The sequence below is a fragment of the Phalaenopsis equestris genome, unplaced genomic scaffold, assembly GCF_001263595.1.
Source record: "Phalaenopsis equestris unplaced genomic scaffold, ASM126359v1 Scaffold000299, whole genome shotgun sequence".
Taxonomy (NCBI): Eukaryota; Viridiplantae; Streptophyta; class Magnoliopsida; order Asparagales; family Orchidaceae; genus Phalaenopsis; species Phalaenopsis equestris.
Window position 1 is genome coordinate 181917 of NW_018164741.1, and position 21369 is coordinate 203285.

The 21369-nt window shown below is 31.4% G+C and overlaps 1 protein-coding gene across 1 annotated transcript in view; it reads right to left on the minus strand.

The window, feature by feature from the left end:
• LOC110025452 (RNA cytidine acetyltransferase 1-like) overlaps positions 1 to 19510 on the minus strand; it is a 70554-nt gene extending 51044 nt beyond the window's left edge. The window contains 9 exon segments of the mRNA XM_020725935.1: positions 6892 to 6985; positions 7075 to 7208; positions 7311 to 7421; positions 11829 to 12002; positions 13942 to 14064; positions 15062 to 15100; positions 15102 to 15234; positions 18754 to 18845; positions 19075 to 19510. Coding sequence (XP_020581594.1) covers positions 6892 to 6985; positions 7075 to 7208; positions 7311 to 7421; positions 11829 to 12002; positions 13942 to 14064; positions 15062 to 15100; positions 15102 to 15234; positions 18754 to 18845; positions 19075 to 19179 — 1005 coding nt within the window. The 5' untranslated portion in view covers positions 19180 to 19510.
• Between the last annotated feature and the right edge of the window lie 1859 nt (positions 19511 to 21369).

Here is a 21369-nt window from a genome sequence, read left to right on the forward strand (position 1 = left end):
GTGAATATATATATATTCTCTGATTAGGGTTCAATTTATTGCTTTCAGTTTTTTGTTGTCTGCAGTTCCCTCAACCCTGGATAACTGACGTGGGATTCTTGGGTTGAACTGCCTCATAAAGATTGAACTGGTTCAACCAGGACGTGCAGGGGGTTGGGCGACACTTAGCCAGTTTAAGGTTGTCGCCCAAAGGTAGGGGTCTTCCCCCTCCTAGTATTATACTATATATATATATATATACATACATATATACATATACATATATACATATATACATACATAAATACATACATATTATCAAATACATACATAAATACATACATACATACATATATACATACATAAATACATACATACATACATATATACATACATAAATACATACATACATACATACATATATTCTCTGATTAGGGTTCAATTTTTGTTTTCAGTTTTTTGTTGCCTGCAGTTCCTCCCTTGATATGTTTGCATCCGAAGACAGGTGGAGCTTTGACTATATCCTACTCCAAAGTGGTGGCTATTTCCTCTATTCTCCCTTCCCTTTCCCCTTTGGCCGACTTGTTGCCACTCCTGCACAGTTCCAGTGTTGCCACCGCTCTTCCTACACTATTCTAGTGTGGTCGCCACTCCTCTTACTCTGCTCCTCCAGCATGTCCCCTACTGTTGGCTTCCTTCCATGACCCCTCCTGCTCAAAAACACTCTCTCTCTATGTCTTTCCTTTGTTGCCAACGCACTTCCTCCATCACTTTAACCTGTCGCCACCTTGTCGTCGTTCCATCGGTTGTCCTGCCTCACACCTAGCGGAATATTTGTGTTTTTTCGTATTTGCTTTTCAGTTTCAAGGTCTTGATTGTAACCCTATTATTTTGCGTAATAAAACTTGCTTCCCCTATTAGATTTTCAGGTTAACTCTGGTATCACAAAGCCTGCAAGTTTGGCTTATAGGGAGCTTATAACATTGTAGTTGCCTTCAGTGGGGCCTACTAACTACTATGTGGAGACAAAAGCTTCGACAAACGAGATCGAAGCTCGCCCAACGCTAGAAGAATGGTAGGGGAGCCACCCGAGAGCCCTGTTTCTGCGACCACAGTTATAATATCGAAATAAGAGTTAAGCCAAGCACGTGCACAAGTTAACGTGAATGGCATAGAGCTAAATTGAGGACTCATTTTTTATTTCTTTCCAATTTTTAGCGAGTTTCCTCCTTTTCTTTCATTCATTTATAGTTATTTCCTATATATATGTTGTATTAGAGTATAGATTAGAGTTTATTTTTGGCATGAGTTTGTTTAGCACAACTCCCAATATCCGTTTTCTCCCCTCGAGGGATGGATCTGAGGGTTTGGGTGGTGCTCGGACTATATCCCTCTCCTGAGATGGTAATTATCTTCCTGATACCCTTCTACATCCTCCCCAACTCACTCTCGGTCAACCTTCATTGTTGCAAACACCCCCGCACAACCGTCGTTACTATTTTTCTGCAGTCTCCTCCGCTGCCACCTTCCTTAATTCGCATCCCCCGCTGCAGCAGCCATTCCAACCATGTCGACCACTCTCCATTACCCACTACCTGTTCTCCAGCCCTCCTACTTCCCGTTCCCTGTCACCCCCAGCTTTTCCTGTCGCCCTTACCACCCTCCACCACTACCTAGTTATTGTCCTGATTGTTCCCCATGTTGTTCTCGTTATTCCAACCACCCAACTCTCCAACTCCATCCTCCGTGCATCCGTGTTATTGTTCCAACCCCCAACAGACCTTATTGCAGCTCATCCCCATTCGAGAAACCTTGCCAACTAAATCTGCCACCTTCCAACACCCCAATCTACACATTTGAGCCCACCTCACAGACCTCAACCACTCTTGGGATACACTTTAGTTGTGCTTGTTTATTTCTATTGTTGCATTTCCCTTTCAATGTGTAAGTTTTATAGTAATAATTTTTGGTATTTCTATTGTTGTATAGATTAAATATGGTATCATCATCAGAACAATCTTTAACAGTCATTGGGTAATTTCAAACTCGACACATGTTGTTATAAATAGATTGGGTTTCTAATTGTGCCAAAATTTCAAATCTATACATTAGTCAATTTATCATGCTAATCAAGTCAGTACTTTGATTGGGTCAAATTATAACCCGCTTAAGGCATTGACATGCCTATCTCTTGAGTAGCGCACTAATCCTAGTTATCAAAATTTGGCTTGAGTGGGCATGACTGCTCAAATTCAATTTGATATATGAGGACATAATAAGTTCGGCATAATAAATGCTAAGGTGAGTATAAGTCTTGCTTATGCTCAAGTATCCATTGTTGTAGTTGTTGTTTTTGCTATCGGGTTATTGAAGAGGCCAAGGGAGGCCCCTGAACATTAGGTTGTTCTAGCTTCTTAGACACATCAAGTTCCCAATAAAGAATAAATTTTCTTGTTCGTAGGATGGATGGATTGTTAGTGGTTAGCTTTGATGACTTTATCAGTAATGAAATGTGCCTCAACATGGTGTATTATATCAACACAAGAATGAAAAATTACCCATAATAGTGCAAAGTAGAATGAGCCAAGATGGGAGTTCTTCAAGCAAGAAACCCATAAAAATTCATGATCGATCTCTAAAATTTGACAACCCTCATTAAAGATCCTTTGGAAGGGCTCCTTGAAAGAATCTCCCTCATTCTAGCAAAAAATTGACTTAACAAAAAAGCTCATGGTTCAAACCAGCGGAAAATTTGATCACATGTATTATCCTCCATCAAGCACCATCAGTTTCTAAGAGATAAACTTACTTGGCGCTATGTAATATCCACTAGCACTAAGTGATAACATTACTTGGCAGTTTGGGGTTTCCACTAGCAGGAGTTAACAAAAATTTATATTATTATGGTTCCATGTCCCAATTTTCAAGTCATATTCATTAATGCTTAGTCAGCGTGAGCACCTGTCTCAACCATGTTGAGTTACTAATGCTCAAGAACAAGTCACTTGCAGTAGAATCCAAACGTGGCTTGACTTATTGCCCAAGGATTATCACAAGAATTGCTCGAGTCTATTAAATTCTTTGTTGTGAAAAATGTTTAAGGTCATCCATACAAAAAAATATGATACAAAAAGGGGCCATCAACTTCAAAATTATGAGACTTTGTTACATATCAAATAGATTGTACAAAACTAAGAGTCTGTTTGGGGTGACTACAGCTTTTTTAAAAAGTGATTGTAAAGTTGTGAAGCAAGCAACTTCTTAGAAAATAGCGGCAGGAATAATAAATATATATATTTTTTTTTTCAAGAAAAATAAGACAACAACTTTCTTACAACCACTGCACTTTAGCAGATTAAGTTGAAAAAATCAGCTCCCATCAAAGAAATTTCTAGAAAACAGCAATAAAGCAATTTCCTAAACATAACTATGGTAGCGGTCTAATTGTCCCAAACAGACCCTAAGGCTTTTAAAGTAGCCCTTTCCTTTTATGCAAATAGATCCAATGCACCCACATTGAAGAAGTTGGATAAAGATGACAAAACAACACTTTTAGGACTTAAAAACTTTATATTAAAGTAACAACAATGCTATTGTGAAAAGGTATACATTCCAGAAAAATAATGATGTCATATAGAAAGTCTTAGTGGAAAAGCTTGGCATATAAAGATGTGTTTGCCTATGAAGATGTTCAATCACATCTACACCAAGTGCCAAAAGATAGCCTTCATAGACTTTATTTCTAACTAATATATTTCATTTTCAGGTTTCTTCGAGGAGATAAATGAAGAAAGCATTCACCACATTAGAAACTGAACTGAGATTTAATTAAGATAAACTACTTGTAGCGCAAAGGTCAGTGCATGGGGAAAGATTATGTCCAAGTAACAACCTCTAAGGATTGTTTAATACTCTGATTTTATAAGATACAAATGCAAAATATTCTAAATAAAATATACCCAAAAATTTAAACTATTACGAAAAATCATCAAAAATCAATCTAATTGCAATCTGGAAGCATATACAAATTCTCTAAAATTGCGAAGTTATAGAATTAGTTTTGTTTAAACTAAATTTTCCTTCAATTTTAGATTTCATTGATATAGTTGCAACAATCGTGGAAATTCCATTTTTCACTAATCCTAACATGCAACGGTTGTAAATGAAATGTTTGATTGTTCAAGAAAAAAATAATTAGGATAACAATTGCATAAACAATGAATAAGCTAATTTAAAAGTATAAACATTTGAATTTCACTATGTTTTCCAGTAACTCTCCATTTCTTTGAAAGGTGCATTTTGCATTGCTATAAAAAAATAAAATATTACAAAAATTACAAAAAGGGCTAACCAGACAAACATGGGCCCAGTCAATATCAACAAAAGAAAAAATGAAGTGTGAACTATCCACATTCCTAATAAAAAAACTATCATCTATCGCCCTGTGGGCACACATATGAGCAATTATATTCTTCTTCCTATCAATATGGTGAAAAAGGAGAGTTCTTCCTGTAACTCTCCATTTCTGGTGTAACAAAGAGCTGGAATGGGATCTAACTGAAAGAAAACTGGGAAAAAAATGGAAGAAAAAGAACAAAAAGAAGAGCGAGAAAAGAAAATGAATAAGAAAAGAAAGTCAAGAAAAGAACTAGATAAGTAAAGAATCTAAATTTTGGTAATTTTTCCAATGAATCGATTTCAAATCAAAGTGATATGCCTCAATGCCTTTATGAAGAAGTGCTATTTTGAGATAAAGTATAATTTCAAATTAAATTTATTTAGAGTTAAATTATAAGATACAAAATATTACAAATAGGGATAATCACTATTTATTAGAGATTGTACACAAAAGAAATAAATTTTGGAGTGTTCAATTAGCAGAGATCAATCGTCAACTTGGTAAGATATACATATTTAGTGCATGAAGCAAATTTTTTTAAACATTTGCAAGTGTATTAATATATAAATTAGACTAATAGGAACAACACAATAGAAGCTCTTTGCATCGTAAAATGCGGGTTCACATCTTATTACCACTACACAAATGACCATACATAAATCTTAATGACACGGGATCTCAATTAAATGTATTATAATTATAAAAATATGATGTTAATTGGTGACACTTTTAAATGAAGGCATCAAGTATGTGTAAAGTGCTTATTTAAAAATATAATTGTTCGGTATAATTCAAAAATAAATAGCCTATTTATATAGTGTCCAATAATGAAAATGTGACTACCTTAAGGAATATCATACTGTGGGGGATAAGTGGCAATGATAAGTTTATGAATATCCATACAACTAAAGCGACAAAAATGAGCAAATATGTGACTATGAAGCCTATACAATTATGAAGATAAAAGAGAGTTCGTATATAAATATGAAGCCTGTACATTAAGGCGATAAAGGAGAGCCCATATAAAAGTAAATGGCTCCTCAAGCTAAAATACTTATAACATTTGCTATAGGACGACAAAAGTGAGTCCTTATATGATGGCCAATGAACTTGGTCTGAAATACATGATATGACCTAAGATTGAGCAAAATTGTTTCCTTTTATATCAAGTAATGATTGAAATAATAGAGAAGATAAATTTATAAAAACTAGCATGATATCACCTTTGCATATCAAAAATAGTGTTTATAACATTGTAAATTTTTAATATTCTCTTGAATTTTTCTCTCAATAAAATATTTTATATATTTTTAGACCAGTTGTTGTTTAGTTAATTCAATTTTATAAAGAGTATAAGAAATTAGACTGGCCCATATTGTTTATTTCAAATTCTTATACTATTTGAAATCTATAATAGAATTGTTTATCTTATCAAGCTTCTAAGCTCACTGAATATTATGTTAGAATTATTTCCTGAGAAAAAAACCAAGATCGAGGCTAAATAAAAATGAGACCATTTTTGTGATTTTATTTTGTTACATAGCTGTTGTAAGTTCGAAGAATAACGAGTAATATATTAGATGAAATATATGCATTGCACAAATATTTTGATGTATAATTGATGCTCTATAGATATATATAAATGAAATGTTCTAGACAGTTTCCGCTTAATTTGACTGGCTGATCTTACTAAACATATGAGTTGTAGTAATGTGATATATAATATTTCTGATGTTTTTAGATGATTAAATTTATCTCTCACTCTTTTCCGATAAGTAGGATATCAGAATAAGTGTTGAAGGCATAATTAATCAACGAAACCATGCTGACTTCTATTATGTTCTGCTTCGATGTAGGGAGTATTGTTGTGCCGCGTGAAAGTGGACTGATTGGGTGCCATGCTGACCAAGCAATCTAGCTTATATAACCTCTTTGGAGCATTGGAAGAGAATTGTGCATTGAAGTAAAATTTCAAGCCTCAATAAAATTTTAACTTGAAATTTTGAATATCTAAAAACAAATGTGCAACTATTAGAACAAAGATTTTAGGCTTCCAATTACTTTTAAATTGTTGAGTCACTAGAACTATCCAAAGAACTTAGATCAATTGTTTACAATTCTTATTTCTAAGCCTACCGGTAGCATTCATTTAAACATTATGGTACGAAGGGGATAGGAACATTAACAAAAACTTGACTATTTAATATTTTAATTTCCTCGGCGACTATGTGGATCATTTTAAATGACTGCGATCATCAACAACAATTTCTTTTTGTTTAACATCCTTGGTATAAAATGCCTATATCTTAAATTGAACACCGAATTGGAACTATGTACAAGGTCTAACACATCAACACCATGTAAACATAAAAAGGGAAAAATGAAAATATTTTAAATTGCAGTCATTAGAAATAAATAGAAATGAAAGAATGAGCACTATCTGCTTGATAATTTCGAAGAACCCCAGTTAAAAGGCCATTATTACTAAATTAACAGAAAGCAAAAATTCAAACCTTGTAGTCCAGTGAATTAAGACCCTTGCAGACAAACTCAAATAGAGTTTTAAGGTTCTCAGGGCTAGGAGCTGTAACAAAAATGTTTGAATATCTGCAAACAACATCCTAATCCACAGCTAAGAATATAAAGCTGTTGAAATTAATGTAATCAATATAAACTTGAACTATAATGAATTTCACCCCGTAACAATCGCCCCTGCTACAGCAAGCCCTAAAGCAGCCGATTTGCCACGTCCGCGGGCAGCTATTAGAGCAACAGTACTTCTAAGAGTCTTGTCAAGGATGGAATCCAAAAAAGTAACAACACCTTTCGCCTGCTTAGACACAAGTATAACAAATGGATAAATTATTAAACAGATAGTCCTCCATGCAAGATATTTTGCACAAAAAACAAAAGTTAGAGGATAAAATTTCACCTGATCCAATGTGCAGCATTTCCCAATTAAAGGACCAACAGGGAGTTCATCACGAAACTGTTCTTTCAAATCCTTTAGTTCCCGCTCCTTTTCAGATAATCCTTCAGAATCCTTTGATAATAAATAGAGAAAGAAAAAAAAAAGATTAAGCATAAATAGCCAAAAAAAAACGTAAGCCAGTGCAGTCATCTATCTTACTATTAAAAAAACATTTCTATTTTCAATAAAATAAGACTTTAACACTTGACTTAGGAAATAAAATCAGAACTCTTCATTTTCAAAGTGATATATTATTTAACAATGAATATTTTTACAAATATTAATAATATCTTCATGTTATATCGGCCCAAAAGTTTTTAAATAAAAGATGTAAAAAAGCGCTTTTTATACATCATCTTCCATCTCCTGAGAACATGTTACATGCCTTGTTCAATAAAATCCCTAGACATATTTACCCCTTTTGATTTCACTAAAATAAATTTTAACACTTGATTTTAAAAAGAAAATTAGATCCTCGTTTAAAAAGTGGTATATTTTTCAGTAAGATAAATTTGTGATTGTCGCAAGTCTCAACCACTGTCATCTGAATATTTCCCACCTATGGTCTCCCAACCTCCACAGCCTAACTCCAGTTGCCCAACTCTTACTATCTGACCTTAGCAGCAAGACAATAATCGCCCATCTACAACCTCCTAACTTTTGTTTCTAGAATGCGGTCATTCGACTCCTATCGCCTGACTAAAACTGCACAACTTTCGGCCCCCAGCAACAATCTCCTGATAACAATCGCTTGTTTATAATTTTGTGTCTCTATTGCAAAACTAAGGTCCTCTAAACTTTGTTGGTCAACTACAACCATCTAATCTTCCTCATCCAACTATAAATATAATTAATTAGAGGACCATCATCACTCGTCAATAGTTATAACTGCAAATGAGCAAAGGAAAGTCGAGTTGGAGCTTGTTCAAGCTTGAGCACGTTTACTAAAAATGTATTCAAGCTTGGTACGAGCTTGATTCAAGCATTTGAGAAGTTTTTCAAGCTCGATTGATTAAAATTCAATGTTGTTAAAGCTTGAATTTACCAAACTTTAATCAAGGAGAAAGTTCAGCCTTATCAAGTCGAGCCCGAGCTTATTAAGCATGCAGATAAATAGTGATCAATTGACTCGGAACAAATCAAAATATTCCAACTAAATTTAGAAATTAATTTTTTTTAGTTAGAGACCTCCTAAACAAAACTAAAATTCCCACCCGCCGACAAATCCAAGCCTTTGAAGTGCTCAAGCAACTTTGTTGTGCATTCTCATTTGAATAGCAACTATAATATATCTCATTTAGAAGTGGGCCTAAATGCATGCACAAGATAAAATGCTTGAACCTTTCAATTAGTGCTCAAGGTGTACATAGAATTATATTTTGATTTTTTGCATTAATTTCTTAATTCATTATTTTAATTACTTTTTTTGGTAATCGTATGAGTTTCTCATGAAACTTACAATTTCATTTGATTTTTAATTAATTTTTAATTATATTTTTATTTATAATTACTTGCTAATGAGCTTCACGTGAAACACATTAATTCTTTTTTTTAATTAGTTTGTATTTTTTTAAGTTAATAATATAAAAAACTAATTTAAATTTAAATTATTATTTAACCATACTTTATTTCATTTATATTATACTTTATTTAAAATTTATATTGAATTTTAATTCAATATCGAGCTTTAAATGAAAATATCAACGTGCTTGTTAACGAGCTTTAAACGATACCGTTCTTGATCATAAATAAATTGAGCAACAAAGTATTCAAACTTATTTATTTAATAATCGAGTATTTAAAAAGTATTCAAAATTGTTCGATTACTCGATTAAATGATTATAAACGAGTTATAATTGAGCCCAGACACAATCAACTTATCAAAGTATAGTTCATTTGCAGCCCTAAGTACAGTATCCAACCTTCATCTCCGGTTGATGCTGATATCAACCCCTTCAACCACCTCACCCATAGTGCCAACACTATCGGTGCATAGAATTGTATTATGATAAAAACATATCGTTCACACCAAAATGACACTAAACTTCTTGGTCTCATGACTTCATTTTTTAAAGGACAACCAAGCATTCCTCAAACGATCTCGTGAAGGCAACTCCAAAACCTACAAGCTTCTCCAACTTACATGAAAGAGCTTATTTTACTCCATTTGTGTTTATTATAATATATCAACAACTCCTTCGAGTATGAAAAGATGCATGATTTGTAATCTATAAAAAATATTAGTGGAATCATTTCAACTGGACAAAGCCTAGTAGTTTTTTACTTTATAAGTTTTTCACATAAAAACTCAATGTCTTCGATTTTAATTTTACTTTTATTTTTGCGTGTGGTGTACATCCATACAATACTAAGACATTGATTTCTCTCTATAACGCCATTAATTTTACCGCAAACGGCGCCATTGTCATACCACTATCACTCAACCTTTACCATCGTTGAATCACATTCATCGCCAGTTCATTGCAGTCTCCTTAACATTCTTTGCCGCTTATAAAAAAGACTGAGTCAACATCCCACAGTATTATAATATTGTCTTCCCCCATTCAAGTGACGAGATAAGTTTTGTAACTCACATCTATGTAGAGGCATCTTTTCAACTGAGCTAAGTTGTGTAATTTTTTCATATAAAACCTCAATCCTTCCTCTTTATCTGTGTATGTTGGACTTTCATACAATACTAAGACAATATTCTATTATTCAACCGCCGTATATTTTCATACACGCAACAATACTACTATTAAAATTATTCTTCCAATTTTATTCTTCCTAAAGTTTTGATACTAAAGAAGCTAAGAGGCATTATTATATCAATCATATTTCATCTTCGAGAACCGTCTAACATGATTTGTTCATACCTACACATATTTATGTTAAAAAATTTTGTTGAGTCTTCCTTGGCTGTGATTTATTATTCCAACATCTTCTGCCCTCAAAAAAATTTCTTTTTTAAGATTTGATGTCGATTGTTGTTTTGTTTGATCTAAAAGTTCAAAAAATCAATCATTGAAGAAATAAGCAAGAGTTAGTTATTTCTTTAACATTTTGGGTAATTAATTACTGATTTTACATTCACTATTTCTTTACTGACATGTTTTTGTACTCTAGACGTAAGTTAATGTTTATTTGTTCATATTTGTAGCTAAATAAAAAATGTACAAATTATTTATGATGGATAATAGCACAAAAATAAGATTTTGCTCTTTATGTAGCGATTGAAGTTTTATTGGTCTCACTTGAAAAGCAACAATAATAAACAATTTAATAGTAATTTCTAATAAAAATATATTAATATTCACGAATCGAGAAATTATTGCGTTGTACATCATCACTTGGCACAAATCTTACAAATCTTGACACAAAATGAAAGAAATGTATAAATTTCAAAAACAAATCAGTAAAAGACAAAAAACACTGATCTATTGACATTTACAAGTATAGTTTCCGAGTGTTAAAACGAACTAAAAGCACAGAATATATAATTAATGCATAATAAAATTGCCATGCAGTTTCAGTTCTTTAATTTTTTCATTATCTTCAATATTTGCTTGTACAGAAGAGAGAATAAAATCATCAGGTGCTCGTAAAAGTTCTTATTTCTTGCAGTGTTTTATACTCAACCAAATAATCACAAGCTATGGTAAACTGGGTTCTAGAATTTTGTGCAGTCATTGGGATATCTGCATTATAAAAAAAACACATGAGCAAAAGTATACACCATGATTTTTGTCGTCGTCTTAGATCTTTTTTTTTTCAATGACTCGATAAAATTTCCTAAAGATGTTGGTCCGCAGATTCTTAATTGATCCCCATATAAATGGGAAGCATATTGAAAAGATTTATAGAAATCATATATAATCTTTTAAATTGTTTAAATTCATAAACCATTGTTGCAGCTCTATAAATAATACAACCCATCATATCGAAGACATCTCTATCTACATCCCAACATATAATTCATGTTAGGTTATTAAAAATTGTTTATCTATCTTCTACTTCCGATGCATTTTCTCTCATGTTTTACCTATTCTTCTTATGCTTTTACAATTTAGTCCTTAAAATATGAGTAATTTAATCGTTTCCTTTGCCTAGCAAACTCTACAATTTATACATTTTTTTGGGCAAATAGCTCCTAAAATTTTCAACTGATAACTTAAATTTCAATAATCCCTCAAATTACAAATTTGATACTTTAAAAGAGTTAAAATAAATAAAACAATTTCATAATTAAAATGAATATATTTTAATGAATTCATCAAGTGCATTGTTATATGCATGCACAATTTAAATTAATATTATAACAAATGTCATAAAATCATCCCTACTGTGATGATCGCTCTAAAAAAAGAAAAACAGCAATGTGAAAAATTTTAAAATGAAAAACCAAATCCTCTACAAAAATTCATAAATACATCTTTAAATTCCTGATTTACGATATATAAAAAAAGATTTGACAATTACCTCTGCAACTTCCACCGGAAGGATTGATCTAATATGAGATGATATTTGTAGGATGTTAAGCTCATCATCCACAACAAGAGACGCCTTGCATGATGCAATGGATAACAAGAAACGCTCATTAAACCGTGGAACGGTCTGCGAATGAGATTCCGTCCTAAACCGTTCATGGACATCCTGATATCAAAATTACAAAACCAAACTATTGTCTCATTTCACAATATATAATGAAAAAAGTGTAAAAATAGTCCCCTAATTTTTTGCAATACGGGCTGAAATAATCCCCATGAATAACTTTTTCAACAACAATTAAAAAGTTTTGGGACTAATTTAGCACTTTTATAGACTCTAGGATTAAAATGACCCAATGTAAACAGTTTTGGAGCAATTTCAGCACTTTAATAATATGTCTAGCAAATAATTTCTTCAATAATCACACTAGGTAGGAAACTAACTTGAAAATGGTAATAAATAAAAAAATCTCATTACGGGTATGAGTTAGAACACTAATAAATTAATAATCATTCTGTGGTTTATTTAAGGAAAAAGGTTCGATCAAAGAGCCATTCCAACTGTGCAACATATCCCACAACCGAGAGTAATACCACATAAATCTAGCAGTGCTGAAATGTATTTAAGCTGGATTAATAAGGCATATTATTCCAAGTTACAATTTCGGTCACTGACCAGAAAGGGGAGTGAAAAAAATGTCTTTTACTTCTATAATTAATTTGCTTTGCCAAACTAAGCTCACTCTAAAGAATAAGAACAATGAAATCTAGATTTGGCAAAATAAAACTGACAAGAATCAAGAAAAAAAGTAAAGGACATTTGCATACATACCACATAACTTTAATATGTTTACATATCTAACACCTAAACGGTGATATTTAAAGGCATGTCACTCAAAACTTCAACATAACAACCAAAATATTATTATTATCAACCTTATAAAAGTGAAGTACAACTTTTCATGCATATGCTGATAACATCAAAGTATTATAATGGAAATAAAAAAATTTAGGTGTTAGATATGTAAATACATAAGAATTATGTGGTATGTATGTAAATTTCCCAAAATGTAAGGGATGCGGTTGCACAACATGGTGAACAAATCTTAATAACTAAATAATGAATGTATTAGATAATCAACATCATCACAACAGCGGCGAAGTATTTAGAAAGACAGAAGAGTATGACAAATCATATAAAGTGAAAATGAGGTGATATTCCCACCATGGCATTCCACTACACTGTGGATGATCCATAAAACAAGGTCAGACGAGGGCTTAAAAAGATATTCATCCTGATTTAGCTGTAGAACGGCAAACACGTGACTGATATGTATTCAAAACTCAAAATGGTAAGTTCATGACAGCCGTCACTTTTTCATGCACTACTGATACTTTTTTTTTGGAGTATTTAAAAGAAAATAGGGGCATTTACATACACACACAATTCTTATGTTTACATATCTCACACCTAAACTTTCATATTTACACAATAGCACTCAAATCTTTAAAAATTAATATCACAAAAAAATATCACTATTACCACTTCTTAAAAGTCATACACCATTTCATGCATATTTTAAAGCACCAAAGTGCTGTGTAAATAAGAAAGTTTAGGTGTGAGATATGTAAATACATATGACTAGTGTGCTGAGTAATTAGATTTACCAAAAAATTAATAATAATAAACTATAAAGTGCAATAGTGTACCAACTTAACATGTTATTTGCATGCATCATTAAGTTTGTGTAAAACCATTTTTAAGAGATTTACATTTCCTTCATACACAGCAAATACTTAATCAAATATAACACAGATTTTCATCCCAAGGAGGAAAGCTATCCAAAACTCCTATAAAGTACAGGCACCCTCCCCATAACAAAAATAAAATAAAAAATAAAAAATAAAAAAAAACTAAAAATCAAAAAACACGTACTTAAACTCAATAATTTCTTTATCCGTATAAAACAAAAAACTAAAGAACATTGAAGGGAGTAAACAAATAATCAAATTCTAGAAATTTCAAAATTAAAATAAATATCAACAAAACTCCAACAACTGCTTGAACTGTACTGAATTTTTAAACCAAGAATGTGATATCATACCATCACCATAGTGTAAAGACTAGTTAGAGAGGGCAAAGAATGAAGCAACAGAATCACCAAGCCTCCACCCTCAACAGTTTCGATTGTTCTTGCAAGAATATTTGGAGTCAATGCCTCAAAATCCTAAATGGGCAAATAGGAATTTCAACAAAAAATCCATTTAACACAAAAATCATGTCAATGGATAACTTAAATGGAATTTTACATAAATACCACACGGTTTTTCTGTATTTACCTCAAAGTTTGATATTTATACTTATAGCACCTTGGTGTCATAAATATATGCATGAAAATGTGCATTTCACTTTTAAAAAGGTGTGATAGTGATTTTTTAATGTGATGTTAAGGATTTAAGTGGTATGCATGTAAATATGAATGTTTAGGTGTTAGATATGTAGATACCATTGTTTAAAAAAGTGTTTGAGGCTTACAATTTGAGGCTCGCCTCGAACTGAGGCTCAAAAAAAAGCCTAGAGGCTTAAGCCTCGCTGCCACTACTGAGGCTTAGGCTTTTTTCATCTGAAATTGTAGTTTGAGACAACGCCTCCATCAAGTTATAGGTATATATATAATATTATATCTAATACAATGCCTCAAAAAATTAATTTATAATTTTGTTTAACATTATATTTGATTTCAAATTAATTGATAATAAGAAAAAAAATTAAAGTTAATGAATAATATTTTAAAGTTGTAAATGAGATATAATTAGATGATAATAAATATGATGATTCTTTTAAAGATGATGAAAAAAAGGATGACTTTGCAACGGATCTTGAGCTTCATGGAATAATTAAATTTAAAGTGAATGCACACATTTAATCACAATTTAAACCTCTATTTTATATCAATATTTAAGATTTAGATTTGTGATTTATGTCTTTATGATGGTAATAAAATCAACATATCAATGATCTATATCATACCCATGACTTATTTTTAATTTTATGAGTATATTTTTTTTCTTTTTTGAGGCTTATGTCTCGATTCAGCTCAAGACTGAGACCTCACCTTGCTAGAGCAAAACGCCTCGATTCCCGATTTTACGTTTTTAAACTTTGGTAAATACATAAGAATTGTGTGGAATGTATGTAAATTCCTCTAATATAAAATACTAAACCTGTAAAATGCACATGCCGAAGGTATTGCCCAACACTCTTTTCTGAATCCTTGTAGAGGCAGTAAGTTATATTTGTACTTTCAACAAAGAGAGAGAATGCATCAACTTTCTCAGGATCCAACAATCCCCTTTGCATATACTTTTTAACCTGTTTAGCACGTTTTTTCTTGTGGCTGAAAATGGTGTTTTTAATTAGAACAGAAAAAACAGTAACACAATAGTAAGTATAGTTGGAAAGGAACAGCTTATGGAAAAAAAAGGAAATTTACATGCATAACACAAAATTCCTTTTGTATTTACATATCTAACACCAAAAGTTTGATATTCGTATTTATAAAACTTTGCTGTCATGAACCTATGAAAAGGTGTGTACTTCCCCTTAAAAAGTTAGCAGCAGTGGTACTTCTTATGTGATATAAAAGATTGGTTTGTTATGTCAGTAAATATCAAAGTACAGGTGCTAAATATGAAAATTCAAAAGAATTGTGTGGTATGTATGTAAATACCCAAAACAATAAAACAACCTAAGGCAATCAGCGAAAAAAATGTTAAACCAAATTAATCTGATGGATATGAGGCCTCAACTGTATAAAGCAAACATAAAATTTCAGACAAGTAGACTTATATTTTCGTTATATTTTAGCAGTTAGAGAAGGTTGATCAACAAGCCAAAATCTGGAACAATTGCTAGATATGAGGTCAGTATCTGTGTTTAAGCAAAAGGCAAATGTGTGTGGCCTAACAAATTATAAATCATGCGACAAAGTAAATTAAAAAAATTGTGAATTGAAGCACCATAAAATGCATAATCTACTGCATCAAATTTTATGCATCCTATACTTGCACGCATTTCAATGAAATGCTTATGAATCACGAGACATAATTTTGAATTCGAATAGACCATAAAATGGAGTGGACATCCATGGATGAAACTGCACTACATCAATCATCCAACTTGAATTATACTAATAACATACCCATTTATATCACCATCACTTTGAATAATAAACCCGAGATATCTAAAACTTCACTTCTTTTAATGGTGTGATCATCCATTGTTACAACTCTGTCACTAGATCTACTACTACTAAAATTACATTCCATATATTCAGTTTTAGATCTGCTCAACCGAATGAATTTAGACTCTAATAAAGACCTCCATAATTTAAGTTTTCTGAGCTCTTTCTCTGGTCTTATCCACAAGGTACATCCTACTGTAAATATCAATTATAAGCATACACTAAGGTACATCCTCCTGTAAATGTCTAGTAAGAGCATCAATAATTAAAGCAATTGGATGTGGACTTAAAGTTGATCCCTGATGTAATCCAAATGAAATAGGAAAATACTTGGTCAATCATATTTTGTTCGAACACAGGCAACCGCTCTAATATACATATCTCTAATGACTTGAATATAGGTCATATCAACATTTTTCTTTTCTATGACTCTCTAAAAAACTTTTCTTGGAACCTTATCGTAAGCATTTTCTAAATCAATAAAAATCATATGTAAAATCTCCTTATCGTGTTTGTACTTCTCCATCAAACCTCTCAATAAATATATAGCTTTTATAGTAGACTTGTCTGCCATAAATTCAAACTAATCATGAGAAATCTCTGTATCACGTCTTAACCCATACACAATTACACCCTCCCATAATTTTAATATATGACACACTAACTTAATTTCTCTATAATTAGTCCCCTTTATTATTGAAAATAGAGACCAAAATATTCTTCCTCTAGTCCTCGGGCATCTTTTTAGTTTTTAAAATAGTATTAAAAAATTTAGTAAGTCAATAAACTTTCAAATCTCCTGAATATTTTCACACTTCTATTGGGATATCATCAAGTCCTGCCAATTTTTCACCCTTGATTTTCTTTAAAACCTTCTCAACTCTTTTTTACTAATACGATAGTAAAAATTAAAAGTTTCATTATTATTAATGATATTAAGATCACTGAAGTCAATCGTATTTTTAAAAACTCCATTGAAAAGTTTATCAAAATATCTTACACACATATGTTGTATATCTTCCTCTAAAAAAGTACATGTTGATTTTCTTCTTTAATACAATTTAGTTGAATTAAATATTCACTTTTTTTCTCTTTGTTTGACTGGTTTATACATATATGTTTCACAGTCTTTAGTATCTAATATATTATAAATATCACTAAAAATAGAATTAAAAAAATAAAAAATTATTCTCTTAGAATTCCTACAGGTCACCTTATATTTTTTTCAATTTTCTAAATTTTTACAGTTAAACTAATTTTTATAACAAAACTTCATATAATTTATTTTTTCTATACATTATTATTTCATCACCAACTATTCTTATTTATAAAAAATTTTCCATCTGATACTTCAAGTAAATCTTTTATTAGTTGCTTAATAATGTTTGTTGATTTATCCCACATAGAATTAGTTTCTTCATGAAAATCTCAAATCTCGAAATATTGATTCACATATAAAAAAATATTTATTTGTCTTTTAGGCGCCCCAGTCAAACTTTATGATAATATTTTATTGTATTATATCTTTCAACTCATCATGTTAAACTCCAGAACTAATAATCGATGTTAACTACTTAAATTTTTATTTGGAATGACCTCACACTCTTTATATTCTCGACAATTTATTTTTCTCATAAGAAAATAATCAATTTGTGTTATATTAAATCTATTCTTATACGTAATAATATGTTCATCTATTTTCTCAAATAAAAATATTAGTAATAATAAAATTATAAACTAAAGCAAAATCTAACATGGTTCTACCTTCTTCATTAATCACTTTAAAGCCATAGACATCATAAATATTTATAAAATCTTATATCACTCTATCAACATGTTCATTTAAACTTTCATTAATAAAACTTATGTCTTCAAAATGCATCATTTGTATTAATTATTCTATGTCATTCCAAAATTTTTCTTTTAAATCTATATCTAAACCTACTTGAGAAACATAAGCACATGTACATTAAAAATCCTAGTATCAACAATAATCTTTATGCCTATAATTTTATCTCCAGTTCTATTAAAGGTGTGAATCTCAATAAACATATTAAATTCTAAGTAACATATAAATATAAATTTGCTTAAGTGAAATTCCCCCCATTAAAACTAACAACAATAATCCAATTCATCATATCAAAAGTTTGTCAACGTGAGTTAAAAAAAGTTTAACTTAAGCTCACAAGAAAATCATGTCACTTATATTTATGATCGCTGTCAAATATCTCACGCCAATTAGAATGCCGTAAATATTTTCTAACCAAGTGATTTTATCATCAAATGTAACCATGAAAAAAAGTGGTTATGATCAAGGTTCTTTATATACTTCTTTTCAAAATTGTTTTCTTTATTTTCAAAATCAAAGCTCAAACTTGAAACACATACTCATTCTCAAGTAGAAACGAATATTAGAGTTAACGCAAATAATGTTTAAATCATTAGAAGACTATGAGGACATCCACGAGTTGGGTCGAGTGCTTGCCAACTTGGCTGAAATAGATTCAGAATGGCGTTATGACTTGTTCAGTTTGACCCATATGACATTGAATGTGCAGTGCACTTTTTTGTTTTTACATTATTTTTATGCTTAAAATGAATTAAATATGAAAAATGTTCCTTTTAAGATGTAAGAATTTAATTTATAAGCAAAATTGGGCTGAAAAATGACACCTGCTAAGCTCCAGCTTCTGTTTGTAGCACCATAAGACTGTTGGCCGGGATTTTATAACTGCCTTGCTCAACATGTAGTGAAGATTCACAATCTGCACGCAGAAAATCATGCCATCAACACCACAAAAACTTTATACTATGAATGAAATAAACTAAAAAAGGAACCTTTGGCATCTAAAACTCAAAGAAAACACGAAAGAACCATATTTTATAAATTAAGATTCTTGCCTTGAGCAAACGAGCAAAACTTTAGTGGCAAAACTTCGCTATTGCTTCTAAGTATTCCAACAAATACGAATAAAGGAAGAAAGAACGCAGTACCTGATTACGATACTTGTCGCCAATTATGACAAACATCGAACGGTGCCTTAGCTTCACGCCATTCTCTATGAGCGTTCGGATTCGACTGTCAACAATCTTCCTCATCTCTCTTTGGTATCCGGCGAAGAAGAACCAAGAAAATAACTAGCGTTATCTAGTATGAGACTACTACCCAAATACCAGAAAATAATCAGCTGATCAAAGGAGGCAAAGGTGTCAGCTACTAAAATATGCGAGAACAAAAACTTGGAGGCGGATAAAAAGGAAACACAATGTATCGCGAGGGTGCGGAGCGGAAGTAGCAGAAGGATGGGAGTTTCGGTTGTCTTTGCACACCGCGATCCCGTCGCTGCCTTCCCACCTGACTATAAGCCCGAGGTTGCGATTGTTATTTGGGGAAACCGGGAGGAGCTGCGGGGTGGGGGAGGGAGGGCGGCGGAGGTGAGGGTTTGTGGTTTTAATTTAATTTTATTTAAGTTATTTTTTATTATTCATAATCTCTTATCAGATTAATTATAATTATATAAATTTATATTAAATAAAAAATTAATTAATTAATTAATTAAAACAAATTATACTTTAAATTTTAAATTTATTCATACAATTTTAAATACTTATTAATTAATATAAAAGTATTTATTTAATTATTAATATGTAAATATTAAACTATTAATTAATAGATTATTTTAGTTTTAACATATTTAGTAATATTTAATTAGTTTAGTAAATAGTTAATTATTTATTACTATAATTAGGAATAAACATTATTTTATATTAACTGAATTTAATAATTCATTTCAATGGTAGTAATTAAATAATCAAATTTAAAGTGTGCTAAGATGTTCTAACGAGCTTAACGTATTTTAAAATTCTAATAAAAGTTGTAATAGAGTTTTACAGAATTTAATAATATTTATTTAAATAGTTTTCCAAACAAATTTTTGGTTCACCCATTTTAGGGCTTCTAGAGATACTCTAATATGATTTAATAGATCTTAATAACTTAAATTCCAAAAGTCGTTAAAAACTCCTTCACGGGTACTTCTCAAATGTTTTAAACACGATTTAACTTAAATCCTGCTAAACGGTACAACAACAACAACAAAGCCTTAATCCCACTACGTGGGGTCAGCTGCATAAATCCTTTTCTTCATTGCATCCTTTTTAGTGTCATATTTTCATTTAGTTCTAATAAATTAAGATCATTTTTATACCATAAGCCCAAGTCTTTCTAGTTCTACCTCTGTCATTCTTAACGTAAGTCGAATCTAAAACATCTATTGTCCTAATTGGATCATCAGATGGTCGACGCTTAATGTGAACAAACCATCTAAGACAACTTTCTCTAATTTTGTTCGTCACAGGAGCTACACCAACCCTATCACGGATATAATAATTTCACATTTTGTTTCTAAATGTAAAGCTACTCATTCACCTAATCATTCTCATATTGGTAACACTTAACTTAGTATTATGCTTCGTTTTTAAAGACCAACATTCAGCGCCATACAGCTTTGCAGGTCTCACCACCGTCTTATTAAATTTTTCTTTCAATCTAAGCAGTACTTTTCTATCACACAAAAGGCCTGAAGCATTCCTCCACTTCAACCAACCAACTTGAATCCTACTATTAACACCCCTGTCTATATCACCATCGCTTTGAACAACAGACTTGAGATATCTAAATCGTTCACACATTTTAATAATTTGATCACCCAAATTTACACTTCTGTCACTATAGCTACTACTACTAAAATTACATTCCATGTATTCAGTTTTAGTTCAACTCAAATGAAGGCCTTTCGACTCCCATGTAGACCTCCATAATTCAAGGTTTTCCTGAGCTTTTTCTCTCGTCTTATCCAGGAGCTTATCCAGGAGAAGGATATCTATCATCGGCAAAAGGCATACACCAAGGTACATCCTCCTGTAAATGTTCAGTAAGACCATCCATAACTAGATTAAAAAGATATGGGCTTAAAGTCGATCTCTGATGTAATACAACGGAAATAGGAAAATAATTGGTCAATCCTCCTTTTGTTTGAAGACAAGTAACAACTCTAGTATACATATCTTTAATGACTTAAATATAAGTCTTATCAACACATTCTTTTCAAGAACTCTCCAAAGGATATTTCTTGTAACCTTATTGTAAGCTTTTTTTAAATCAATGAAAATTAAATGTAGATTCTTCTTATTATCTCTAAACTTCTCCATCAAACCTTTTAATAAACGTATAGCTTCCATAGTAGACCTGCCCGTCATAAATCCAAATTGATTATGAGAAATATTTGT